General features: G+C 44.1%; 1 protein-coding gene across 1 annotated transcript in view; it reads left to right on the top strand.

Annotated features, from left to right (window-relative positions):
• LOC121287548 (probable tubulin polyglutamylase TTLL9) overlaps positions 1-12,319 on the top strand; it is a 143,517-nt gene that overhangs the window by 23,576 nt on the left and 107,622 nt on the right. Inside the window, exon 7 of the mRNA XM_041205479.1 lies at positions 4,590-4,630. Within this exon, the coding sequence (XP_041061413.1) occupies positions 4,590-4,630 (41 nt within the window). The remainder of the gene's footprint in view (positions 1-4,589; positions 4,631-12,319) is intronic.

Genomic DNA, 12,319 nt, shown 5'->3' with positions numbered 1-12,319 from the left:
ACAGACACACGTTTCCAGTCTCGCACTAATTGACACAGACAGACACGCCTCCAGTCTGGCACTAACTGACACAGACAGACACGCCCCCCAGTCTGGCACTAACTGACACATACAGACACGCCTCCAGTCTGGCACTAACTGACACTGACATACACGCCTCCAGTCTGGCACTAACTGACACAGACAGACACGCCTCCAGTCTGGCACTAACTGATACAGACAGACACGTCTCCAGTCTGGCACTAACTGACACAGACAGACACGTCTCCAGTCTGGCACTAACTGGCACAGACAGACACGATCCATTCTGGCACTAATTGACACAGACAGACATGCCTCCAGTCTGGCACTAACTGACACAGACAGACACGTCTCCAGTCTGGCACTAACTGGCACAGACAGACACGATCCAGTCTGGCACTAACTGAGACAGATGGATATGCCTCCAGTCTGGCACTAACTGACACAGACAGACACGTCTCTCGTCTAGCACTAACTGGCACTGACTTTACTCTCAACTGCTCTTCTAATATTATTGTAAAACTTCTTTGTGTTGCTCTCCGCAATTCTCTTTTCATATTCCATTTTGCAGTAATCATTGACTTCTTTGTGTTATTCGGTTAGTCTTTATATCTCTTCTAATCTCCATACTATTCTGTGTAAACTTGGAAATTGTTTCTTTAATGTTCACTCTCATCTCTTTTGTCGAACATGACTGCTTTATTTGCTGAGCAGATCTCTTGCCCTTTAGCGATATATTGTTGTATTAAGTTAAATGTTTTGAACCTTTTCCACTGTTCATCTGTGGTTTGAACTAACAAGGATTCAGACCAACAGTCCCTGTCTCATACTGTTAGTTAGCCTTACCAAAATCTAAAACCCTATCTATTGTTTTAAGTTGCTGCTTTTCAAACCTAACATTGAATTCAACCACATTCTGATCTTTTGGTTAATAATTGAACAATAAGGGAATATATCTGCAAATGTGGATTTTTCTCTTACAATAGATCACGGCTCAATTAATAAATTAAAAACTGAGACCAATTGGTTTTGTTAAACAAATGGAACCAAGGTGGGTAGATGGAGTTAAGATAGAATCAGAAAGTTAAAGCACAGAAGAATGCCATTCAGCCCACCATGTTTGTGCTGCCACTTTGTCTATAATTCTGTAATACCCCATCTTTAAGTACCTATCCAATTTCCTTTTAAAATTATTTATGGAATAAGCTTTCACCACCTTTTCCAGAAGAGCATTTCAAACCTCAGCAACCTCTGAAAAATGTCCCAATCTCCCCTCGGGATAGTTTGTAAATGATTTTAAGCCTATGACCTCTAGTTATTGACCCATACGCTAGAGGGAAGACTTTTTCCCCTATTCACTGTAGCAGCATTTCTCATCATCATGAATACCTCCATTAGGCCATTTTTTAACCTTCTCTGTTCCAAGGAGAACTGTCCTACCTTTTCCACTCTCTCATTATAACTAATGTGCCTCAACCCTGGAAAAGTCCTGGTAAAATTCCTCTTTGCCCTCTTAGGATCCCAGCAAACTAAAAGAACTAATTGTATCAGATGACCCCCAACAAGAAAACCACATGGACAAGATTTCACTTTTATAACTTTGCTTTAACAACTAAGCTAAAATCAATATAAATTAAACATAAATTAACAGACAAATTGTGGTTATATAAACTATAAATTAAATAGCAGATATAACAAAGATAGATCTCACAGATTTACTGGGCAGTCAGTCCACTCAGAAAATATGGCACCAGTTTTAGCCTCAAAATCTTTCAAAACTCTAATCCCTCCGGTAGATTTCCAACTCCTTCACTTTGAGACTTTCGCCCCCAATTCTCTCCGACAGCAGCTTTACTCCACCCAAGTTCCATGGGTACAATTTTCACCAAAACACACATTTTTCCAGATCCCTGTCAGCTCAGCCCCAAGATCCAGCCTCCTTGGTCTTTTTTTTCCAGCTACACTACAACCTCCTCCTCCACCTCCCTGAGCTTGGTCAAGTGGACCCCATTTCCACCACAATCACGGGTCACATGGGTCCAGTTTCATGCACTTTTGGAGGCAGGGCCAAGGTCCCAGCAACGCCTACTCTCTACTGCACCTTGACACGTTGGTCTTCACAGTGGCAGGCTGCCATCTGGCCCAAGTCCACACAACAGCACTGAAGCTGACCCAGAGATTTGGGTGGTGTGCCCAGTCTTCCCCTGTTCCATCATCACAGACTCCCTCATGTCCATTTCTCAGACAATGCGTTTTTCCTAAAATATGCTGCCCAGGATTGCACACAATACTCTGAGGCCTAGCTGGGTGATTTATGTAGTTCTGGCATCATCTCTTTGCTTTTATACCTACTCTTTTATGCATAAAAAAGTAATTCATGCTGTTTTTATCCACCTTATTCATTCTTGGGATGTGGGCATCGCTGGTAAGGCCAGCATTTATTTCCCATCCCTAATTGCCCTTGAGGCGGTGGTGGTGAGCTGCCTTCCTGAACCGCTGCAGTCCATGTGGCACAGGAACACCCGCAGTGCTGATAGGAAGAGTGCTCTAGGTTTTTGACCCAATGACAGCAAAGGAACAGAAATAGTTCCAAGTCAGGATGGTGTGTGACTTGGAGGGGAACTTGCAGGCAGTGGTGATGTGTCCGTTGCCTCATCCCTCTAGGTGGTAGAGGTCATGGGTTTGGAAGGTACTGACAAAGGAACCTTGGTAAGTTCCTGCAGTGCATTTTGTAGCTAGCCTGCCTTGCTGCCGCTGTGTGTTGGTGGTGGAGGGAGAGAATGTTTGTGGATACGGTGCCAATCAAGCAGGCTGCTTTGCCCTGGATGGTGTCAAGTTCATCCAGGCAAGTGAGGTTATTCCATCACACTCTTGACTTGTGCCTTGTAGATGGTGGGCTGGCTTTGGAGAGTAAGAAAGTGAGTTACTGGTCACAATACCCAGCCTCTGACCTGCTCTTGTGGCCACCGTAATTGTATTGCTAGTCCAGTTGATGTTTGGGCTTTAAGCAATGATAATGCTGTTGAATGTCAAGGAGAGATGGTTAGATTCTCTTACACAACATCCTGACTTGGATTCTCTCTTGTTAGAGATGATCATTAGTGCCACACAATTGTCAGGCAATGTTACTTGCCACTTAATCATCCAAGCCTAAATGTTGTCTAGGTCTTGCTGCATATGGGCACAGACTGCTTCATTATCTGAGGAATTACGAATGGTACTGAAGACCAAAATCATCAGTCAACATCCCCCTTCGACCTTGTGATGGAAAGAAGGTCATTGATGAAGCAGCTGAAGATTTTGGGGCCTAGGACCCTACCCTGAGGCACTCCTGCAGTGATGTCTCGGAATTGAAGTGATTGACCTCCAACAACCACAACCATTTTCCTTTGTGTAAGGTGTGAACTGAACCAATGGAGAGTTTTCCTCCTGATTTCCCTTGTCTCCAGTTTTGCTAGGGCCCTTGATGCTACACTCGGTCAAATGAAACCTTGATGTCAAGGAAGTCACCTTCACCTCACCACTTGAATCCCTTTTTGGACCAAGGCTGTAATGAGGTCAGGTGCCAAGTGGCCCTGATGGAATCCAAACTGAGCGTCAGTGAGTAGGTTATTGTTGAGAAAATGCTGCTTGATAGCAAATCCAATGACACCTTCCATCATTTTGGTAATGATGGAGGGAAGCTTGATGGAACAGTAATTGGCCAAATTGGATTTGTCTTGCTGTTTTTTGGAGAGGACATAACCTGGGCAAAACTCTGAGGAAACTGACTTCTGAAGAACTGAGATACTAAAGTAATTTTAGTTAGCTTGTTACTAATTCACTAAAGTCCCTGGAAATTCTCTCTATCATCCCAAGTCCAATGGAAACTGACACCTTTTGAATTTCAGCAGCAAAAAACGAACAGATTAAGACTTGCCTATTCCCAATCCACTCACTCCACAGCAATGTTATCACTGTGGAATTTTTTTCTCAGGTTTCCGTGTTTAGCTTTCATTCTAACTCTGACCAAGTCTGTTCTCGCTGATCTCTGCTGCTCATTCTCCCACTTATCTAATGTTCTCTGATACTGTTTGCTCCCAGGCCCATATTCTCCATTCTCTCCCACTGATACAGATCAACCAAGATCTTATTAAATGCTGAAACAGGCTTGAGGGGCTGAATGACGTACTCCTATTCACATGTTTCTGACACGGCACTGTCTCTCTCAGACAGGTCTCCAGTCGTTTACTAACACACTCTCATATATATGTGCGTGCACACACACACATACATATACATACACACATATACACACATACATATCTCCAGTCTTTCACTAACACACATGCAGACTGATAGGTGTACAGTGCCTTTGCCAGCCTTTCCTTGGTTAGTTGATGTCAATTGGAAAGAGCCTTGATACTCTGGCTGAGGCTCCACCTCTTGGCCCCTGTATGCTGTGCCTATTCCAGTACACAATTTGTCATCCTTTCAAACCTCCAGCTCCTCTTGTGTCCTGTAAGCCTTTTCATTTACGTACAATTGTTTGTACAAAGTTTGCTAATGAGACCTTTGGTTATTTGCAGGGAGGAAGTTTGATCTGCGAGTCTATGTATTGGTGACGTCTGTAAGTAGACTTTCTTTCTGAAGGCCCTCTCATGTTGGGTATCTCTTAAACAGAGAGAACAGTCACCAGTTTTAAAGCATGGGCTTAGTTACAAAGTGGTGTCACATATTTGACATTATGAGGAGCCTTTCCTGATGTCTGGTAATACCATTTCATGTTTATTTTCATAATGGATTTGCAGAAGGCTTGTGCAAAAAGTGAACTTTTAAACAGGATGTCAGGACACAAGCTTGATGCCCAGATGACATGGGAAGATTAGTGGCAGATTCTGAACCCACAGTCTTCGGTGGGTCTGTGTAAAAATGCACTCAGTCTGGATGTGTTTGTTTCGAACAAGTGAAGTTACAATTAGAACCTGCACATAAAACTGTTTTTACAGCCAATAATTATTCCACTTGCAGTGAATAATCATTGAATTCCCAACCAATCTCCTCAAAATTGTACAGGTTACCACAAAAAATTGATTATTTTACAAAAATATGTAGCGTGTACACCGCATAATCACAACGAGAGTGTCCTGAGTGGGTCTATTGCCCCTTGTGAAGTGGGTTTCTGATTCGTTTGTTGAGTCTTGCACTGAATGGATAAATTTGGGTTGTTTGCATCATCTCTGGTAGAGTTTTGAGGAGCCATTAATTTATTCATTCAATGGATGTGACAATCACTGAAAAGGTCAGCATTTATTGCCCATCCCTAATTACTCTTGAGAGGTGGTTGTGAGTCACCGCCTTGAACCATTGCAACCCCTGTGGTGTAGGTACATACAATGCTGTTAGGGAGGGAGTTTCAGAATTTTGATCCAGGGACAGTGAAGAAACAACAATACAAGTCAGGGTGGTGTGTGACTTGGAGGGGAACTTGCAGGCTGTGGTGTTCCCATGCATCTGCTGCCCTTGTTCTTCTAGGCGGTAGAGGTTGCAGGTTTGGAAGGTTCTGTTTAAGAAGCCTTTGATGACTTACTGCAATACATGCTGTATATAGTACACACTGCTGCCACGGTGTGTCAGTGTTGGAGGGATGTTTAAAGTGGTAGACAGAATGCCAGACTGGTTTGACCTGGATGATGTAAAGCTTCTGGAGTGTTTTTGGAGCTGCACTCATCCAGGAGTATTCCATCATACTCCTAACTTGTGCCTTGTAGATGGTGGACAGACTTTGGGGAGTCAGGAGGTAAGTTACTCACCGCAGGTTTCCCAGCCTCTGACCTACTCTTGTAGCTGCAATATTTAAATGGCTAATCCAGTTCAGTTTCTGGTCAATGGTAACCCCCGGATGTTGATGGTGGTAATATTAAATGTCAAATGTCAAGGGAAGATGGCTAGGTTCTCTCTTGTTGGCATGGCCATCTCCTGCACTTATGTGGCATTGAAACTTATGTGACCATGAAACCATTGTCGATTGTCATAAAAACCCTTATGGATAGTCCACTCAGTTTCTGGTCAATGGTTATCCCCAGGATGTTGTTAGTGGGGGTTCAGCGATGGTAGTGCTATTGGATGTGAAGGATATGGTTAGATCCTCTCTTGTTGGAGACGGTCAGTGCCTGGCACTTGTGTGGCGTGAATGTTATTTGCTGTTTGTCAGCCCAAGCCTGGATATTGTCCAGATCTTGCTGCATTTGGACACGGACTGCTTCAGGATCTGAGCATTCACAAATGGTGCTGAACATTGTGCAATCATTAGCGGACTTCCCCATTTCTGACCTTATGATGGAAGGAAGGTCATTGATGAAGCAGCTGAAGATGGATGGGCTGAGGACACTACCCTGAGGAACTCCTGCAGTGATGTCCTGGAGCCGAGATTACTGACCTCCAACAACCACAACCATCTTACTTTGTGCTAGGTATGACTCCAACCAGGGGAGAGTTTTCCCCCTGATTCCCATTGACTCCAGTTTTGCCAGGATGCCTTGATGCCACATTTGGTCAAATGCTGCCTTGATGTCAAGGGCAGTAAGTAGTTGAGTACAATTCTGCTGCTGCTGCTGACGACCCATAGTGCCTCATGGGTGCCCAGCCTTGAGTTGCCAAATCTATTCGAAATCTATTCAAAAGCTATCCCATCAATCTTATAGGCATGGAAACTTCCTGCTGACTACCACCGCCGGTCTGCCACCAATGACCACCCCCCCCCCCCCCCCCCCCCCCCCCGCCCCACCCCCTTCAGCTGATGAATCAGTGCTGCTCCTTGTTGAACACCACCTGGAGGAAGCACTGAAGGTGGCAAGGGTGTAGAATGTACCTTGGGTGGGGGGGACTTCAATGTCCATCACCAAGAGTGGCTCGGCAGCACCACTACTGACCCAGCTGGTCAAGTCCTAAAGGACATTGCTGCTGGACTGGGTCTGCGGCAGGTGGTGAGGGAATCAACAAAAGGGAAAAACAAACTTGACCTCATCCTCACCAACCTACTTCATGTAGGTGTATCTGTCCTTAACAGAATTGGTAGGAGTGAGCATCGCACAGTCCATGTGGAGACAAAGTTCCATCTTTACATTGAGGATACCCTTCATTGTGCTGTGTGGCACTACCACCGTGTTAAATGGTATAGATTTCAAACAGATCTAGCAGCTCAAGACTGGGCATCCATGAGGCGCTGTGGACCATCAGCAACAGCAGATTTGAACTCGAACACAATCTGTAACCTCATGGCTTGGTGTATCCCCCACTCTACCAGTACTATCAAGCCAGGGGATCAACCCTAGGCCAATGAAGAGTGCAGGAGGGCATGCCAGGAGCAGCACCAGGCGTACTTAAAAATGAGGTGTCAACCTGGTGAAGCAATAGCACAGGACTACTTGCATGCAAAACAGCATTAGCAGCAAGTGATAAACAGAGCTAAGCGATCCCACAACCATCGGATCAGATTTAAGCTCTACAGCCCTGCCACATTCAGCCGTGACTGGTGGTGGATAATTAACCAACTTACTGAAGGTGGAGGCTCCACAAATATCCCCATTCCCAATGATGGGGGAACCCAACACATCAGTGCAAAAGATAAGGCTGAAGTACTTGCTACAATCATTGGATGATCCATCTCGGCCTCCTCCGCAGGTCCCCAGCATCACAGATGCCAGTCTTTAGCCAATTTGATTCACTCCACGTGATATCAAGAAACAGCTGAAGGCACTGAATACTGCAAAGGCTGTGGACCCTGACAGTATTCCAGCAATAGTACTTGAGACATGTGGTCCAGAACTAGCTGCACACTTAACCAAGCTGCTCCAGTACAGCTACAACTCTAGCATCTACTGATAAAAAACAGCAGCAAGGCTGAGGATTCGGAGTGTTTTAGAAGCCAGCAAGAGGCCATCAAAAAGTTGATAAAGGGAAAAAGATAGAATATGAGAGTAAACTAGCCAGAAATATAAGTCTGACAGAATGCACAGAGTGGGCATAAATGGGGCAGCATTTTCAAGTTGGCAGGTTGTAACTAGTGGAGTGCCACAAGGGCCAGTGTGGGGGCACCAACTATTTACAACTCATATCAATGACTTAGATGAAGAGACAGAGTCATGTATCTAAGTTTGCTGATGATACAAAGCTAGATGGGAAGTTAATCTGTGGGGAGGACACAGAAATGCTGCAGAGATATAGACAGGTTAAGTGAGTGGGCAACAAGATGGCAGATGGAGTAACGTGGGGAGGAGTGAGGATATTCACTTTGGTCATAAAATAGAAAAGCAGAATATTTTTTAAAAGGTGAGAAACTTCTGAGTGTTAATGTTTGAAGAGATTTAGGTATGTTTGTAAAAGGAACACAGAAAGTTAGCATGTAGGTACAACAAACAATTAGGAAGGCAAATAGCATATTGGTCTTTATTGCAAGGGGATTGGAGTACCAGAAGTCTTGCAACAGTTGTACAGGGTTTTGGTGAGACCACATCTGGGATACTGTGTACAGTTTTGGTCTCCGTATTTAAGGAAGGATACACTTGCATTGGAGGCGATACAGTGAAGGTTCACTAGATTGATCCCTGGGGTGAGGGGGTTGTTCTATGATGAGAGGCTGAATAAATTGGGTCTATTTTCTCTGGAGTTTAGAAGAATGAGAGATGATCTCACTGAAGCCTATAAAATCCTGACGGAGTTTGACAGGGTGGATACTGAGAGATTGTTTCTGCTGGTCGGAGAATCTAAAACATGGGGCACCATCTCAGGATAAGGGGTTGATCATTTAGGACTGAGATTGGGAGAAATTACTTCACTCAAATGGTTGTGAATCTTTGGAATTCTTTACCCCAGACGGTTGTGGATGCTCCATCACTGAATACGTTTAAAGCTGGGATAGACAGATTTTGGAAGTCTCAGAGAATTAAGGGAGTTGAGGAATTGTGGTGGGGGAAGTAGAGTTGAAGCCAAAGATCGGCCATGATCATATTGAATGGCGGAGCAGGCTTGATGAACTGTGTGGTCTACTCTTGCTCCTATTTCTTGTGCTTTTTGTGAATCAGCCATAGAAATACACAAGAGCAGGTCAGAGGCTAGGAGTTCTGCAGCGAGTAATTCACTTCCTGACTCCCCAAAGATTGTTCACTGTCTACAAGAACAAGTCAGGAGCGTGATAAAATATTATCAGGCATCCTGAGCATAGAGACAACCATTCTCGCATGGTAATTGTGCTGGACAGGCCACTGCATCAGAACGCCGAACACTAACCTTCCCAATTGCACGCTACTCCCAACTTATGACTGGTCAAAGATCACAGGATGGCCAGCAGAAATGTTTCAAAGACACCTTGAAAGTCTACTTCAAGAATATTGGCTTTGACCTCAGTTGCTAGGAAGAGAGTGCACTGGACCGCCCGCAATGGTGAGCCCTGCTTCAGCACATTGTAGCTGACTTTGAAACAAGGCGGATGATGAATGCTAAAAACGCAAGAGCAAGAAGAAAGCTCAAGAAGGTGCGCAACCCCTCATGGCCCACGGACTGACTAATGACTGACTGCTGAAATGGAATGTGGATTTCCAGATTTTTTTCCTGGCCTGTTAATGCTGTTTCTCCCTTAGCCTTTTACCTTTTCCCTTTTCTACCTCTTACATTGCAGTAGCTTCACCACTATCTCTTGCAACCTCACAGAATTGTTATGGTGCAGAAAGAGACCATTCAGCCCATCATGACTGTGCCGTCTCTCCAAATGAGCATTATGATTTAGTGCCATTCTCCTGCCTTTTCCCCCATAACCCTGCACATTATTTAGATAGAAACAATCATTTAATTCCCTCTTGAATTCCTCGACTGAACCTGCCTCCACCACACTTCGAGGCAGTACATTCCAGACCCGAACCATTCGCTGTGTGAGAAAGTTTTTTCTCACATCACATTTATTTCTTTTGCAAACCACTTTAAATCTGTGCCTTCTAGTTCTCGAACCTTTTTCTGAGCAGGAACAGTTTCTCCCAATCAACTCTGTCCAGCCCCCTCATGATTTTAATCACCTGGATCAAATCTCCCCTTAGCCCTCTTCTCTCCAAGGAGAACAGTCCCAACCGCTCCAATCTATCTTCTTAAGTGAAGTTTCTCATCCCTGTAACCATTTTTGTAAACCTCTTCTGCACTCTCTCCAATGCGTACACATCCTTCCTAAAGTGTGGCGCCCAGAGCTATACACAATACTCCAGCTGGGGTCTAACTAGTGTCCTATACAAGTTAGGCATAACCTCCTTGCTCTTGAACTCTATGCCCATTTTAATAAAGCCTAGGATACTGTATGCTTTATTCCCTGCTCACTCCACTTGTCCTGCCACTTTTAATGACTTATGCATATATACACCCAGGTCCCTCAGCTCCTGCCCACCCTTTAGAGTTATACTCATTTTGTATTGTCTCTCCATGTTCTTCTTACCAAAATGAATCACACCTCTCTGCATTGAACTTCATCTGCCATCTATCTGCCCACTCCACCAACTTATCCATGTCCTTTTGAAGTTCTATGCTGTCCTACTCAAAATTTATAATGCTTCCAAGTTTTGTATCATCCACAAATTTTGAAATTGTCCCTGTACACCAAGGTCTAGATCATTAATATATATCAGGAAAAGCAAGGGTCCCAGTACCAACCCCTGGGGAACTCGTCCTCCATGAGCTATAACTTTTCTCACAAGCCTGTTCTATGGCACCATATCAAATGCCTTTTGGAAGTCCTTGTATACCACATCAACAGCATTACCCTCATCAACCCTCTCTGTTACCTCTTGAAAAAACTCCAGCAAGGTCATCAAACATGATTTTCCCTTAAATCCTTGCTGGCTTTTCCTAATCAACACACATTTTTCCATGTACCTATTAATTCTATCCTGAACAATTGTTTCTCGAAACTTCTTCACCACTGAAGTTAAACTGACTGGTCTGTAATTGCTGGGCTTATCCTTGCAACCTTTTTTGAACAAGGCCGTAATGTTGGCAATTCTCTAGTCCTCTAAGGAAGACTGAAAGATTATGGCCAATGCCCCTGCAATTTTAATTCCCTCTTCCTCCAATATCCTTCAATTTGTCCCATCCAGTCCTGGTGCCACATCAACTTTAACTACCGACAGTTTAGCCAATACCACCACCTTATCAGTTTTGAATCCTTCTAGTGACAGAGTTTCCTCCTATTTCACCTTCACCCGGGTAGCATCTGTTTCCTTGGTAAAGACAGATGCAAAGTGTTCATTTAACACCTCAGCCATCCCTGCATCCATGTGTAAATCCCCTTTTTGGTCCCTAATCAGCCCTACTCCTCCTCTTAATAGCCTTTTACAAATTATATGCCTTTTAAAGACTTTGAGATTCCCCTTTATGTTAGCTGCCAGTCTCCACTCATTATCCCTCTGTGCTTCACTTATTTGCTTCTTCACCTCTCTCTAAACCTTCTGTATTCAGCTTGGTTCTCAATTGTATTTTCTACTTGACACCTGTTATAAGCACACTTTTTCTTCTTTTTCTTAATTTCAATCTCCTTTATCATCCAGGAACTTGGGAGTTGTTTGCCTTACCTTTCCCTTTTGAGGAATATACCATGATAGTGCCCGAACCATTGCTTCTTTGAAGGTAACCCATTGTTAAACTACAGCTTTTCCCACCAACCTTTGGTCCCAGTCTATCTGGCCCAGCTCTGTTCTTGCTCCATTGAGGTCAACTTTCCCCCAGTTAATTATTCTTACCCTCTCCCTCTTTCTCTCTCACTTCCTTTTTCTCTTCCTCTCTCTACTCTAGGACCACATGCTGAGCGTCCTCTTTATTTCTTGGGACTGCCTTCAGAATATTATCTACTTAGCTGGATGAGTCCAGCTCCAACACTGAAAAAGATCGACACCAGGACAAAGCAGCCCACTTGATTGTTGTCTCATCCATCACTTTAAACATTCACTCCCTCCTCCATTAACACACAGTAGCAGCAGTGTGTCCCATCTACAAGATGCACTGCAGCAGCTCACCAAACCTTCTTTGATGGCACCTTCCATACCCATGACCTCTATTACCTAGAAAGACAAGTGCAGCAGCTGCATGGGAACACTCTCTAAGCCAAACATCATCCTGATTTGGAATTATATCATTGTTGCTTCACTGTCGCTGAGTCAAAATCCTGGAACTCTCTCCCTAACAACACTGTGGACATATCTATACCACATGTACTGCAGCAGTTCCAGAGGTTGCCTTACCACCATCTTCTGAAGGATATTTCAGGATTGGCAATAAATACTGGTTG

This window comes from Carcharodon carcharias, chromosome 14, assembly GCF_017639515.1.
Source record: "Carcharodon carcharias isolate sCarCar2 chromosome 14, sCarCar2.pri, whole genome shotgun sequence".
Lineage (NCBI taxonomy): Eukaryota > Metazoa > Chordata > Chondrichthyes > Lamniformes > Lamnidae > Carcharodon > Carcharodon carcharias.
This window is presented reverse-complemented; position numbering and strand designations above follow the sequence as displayed.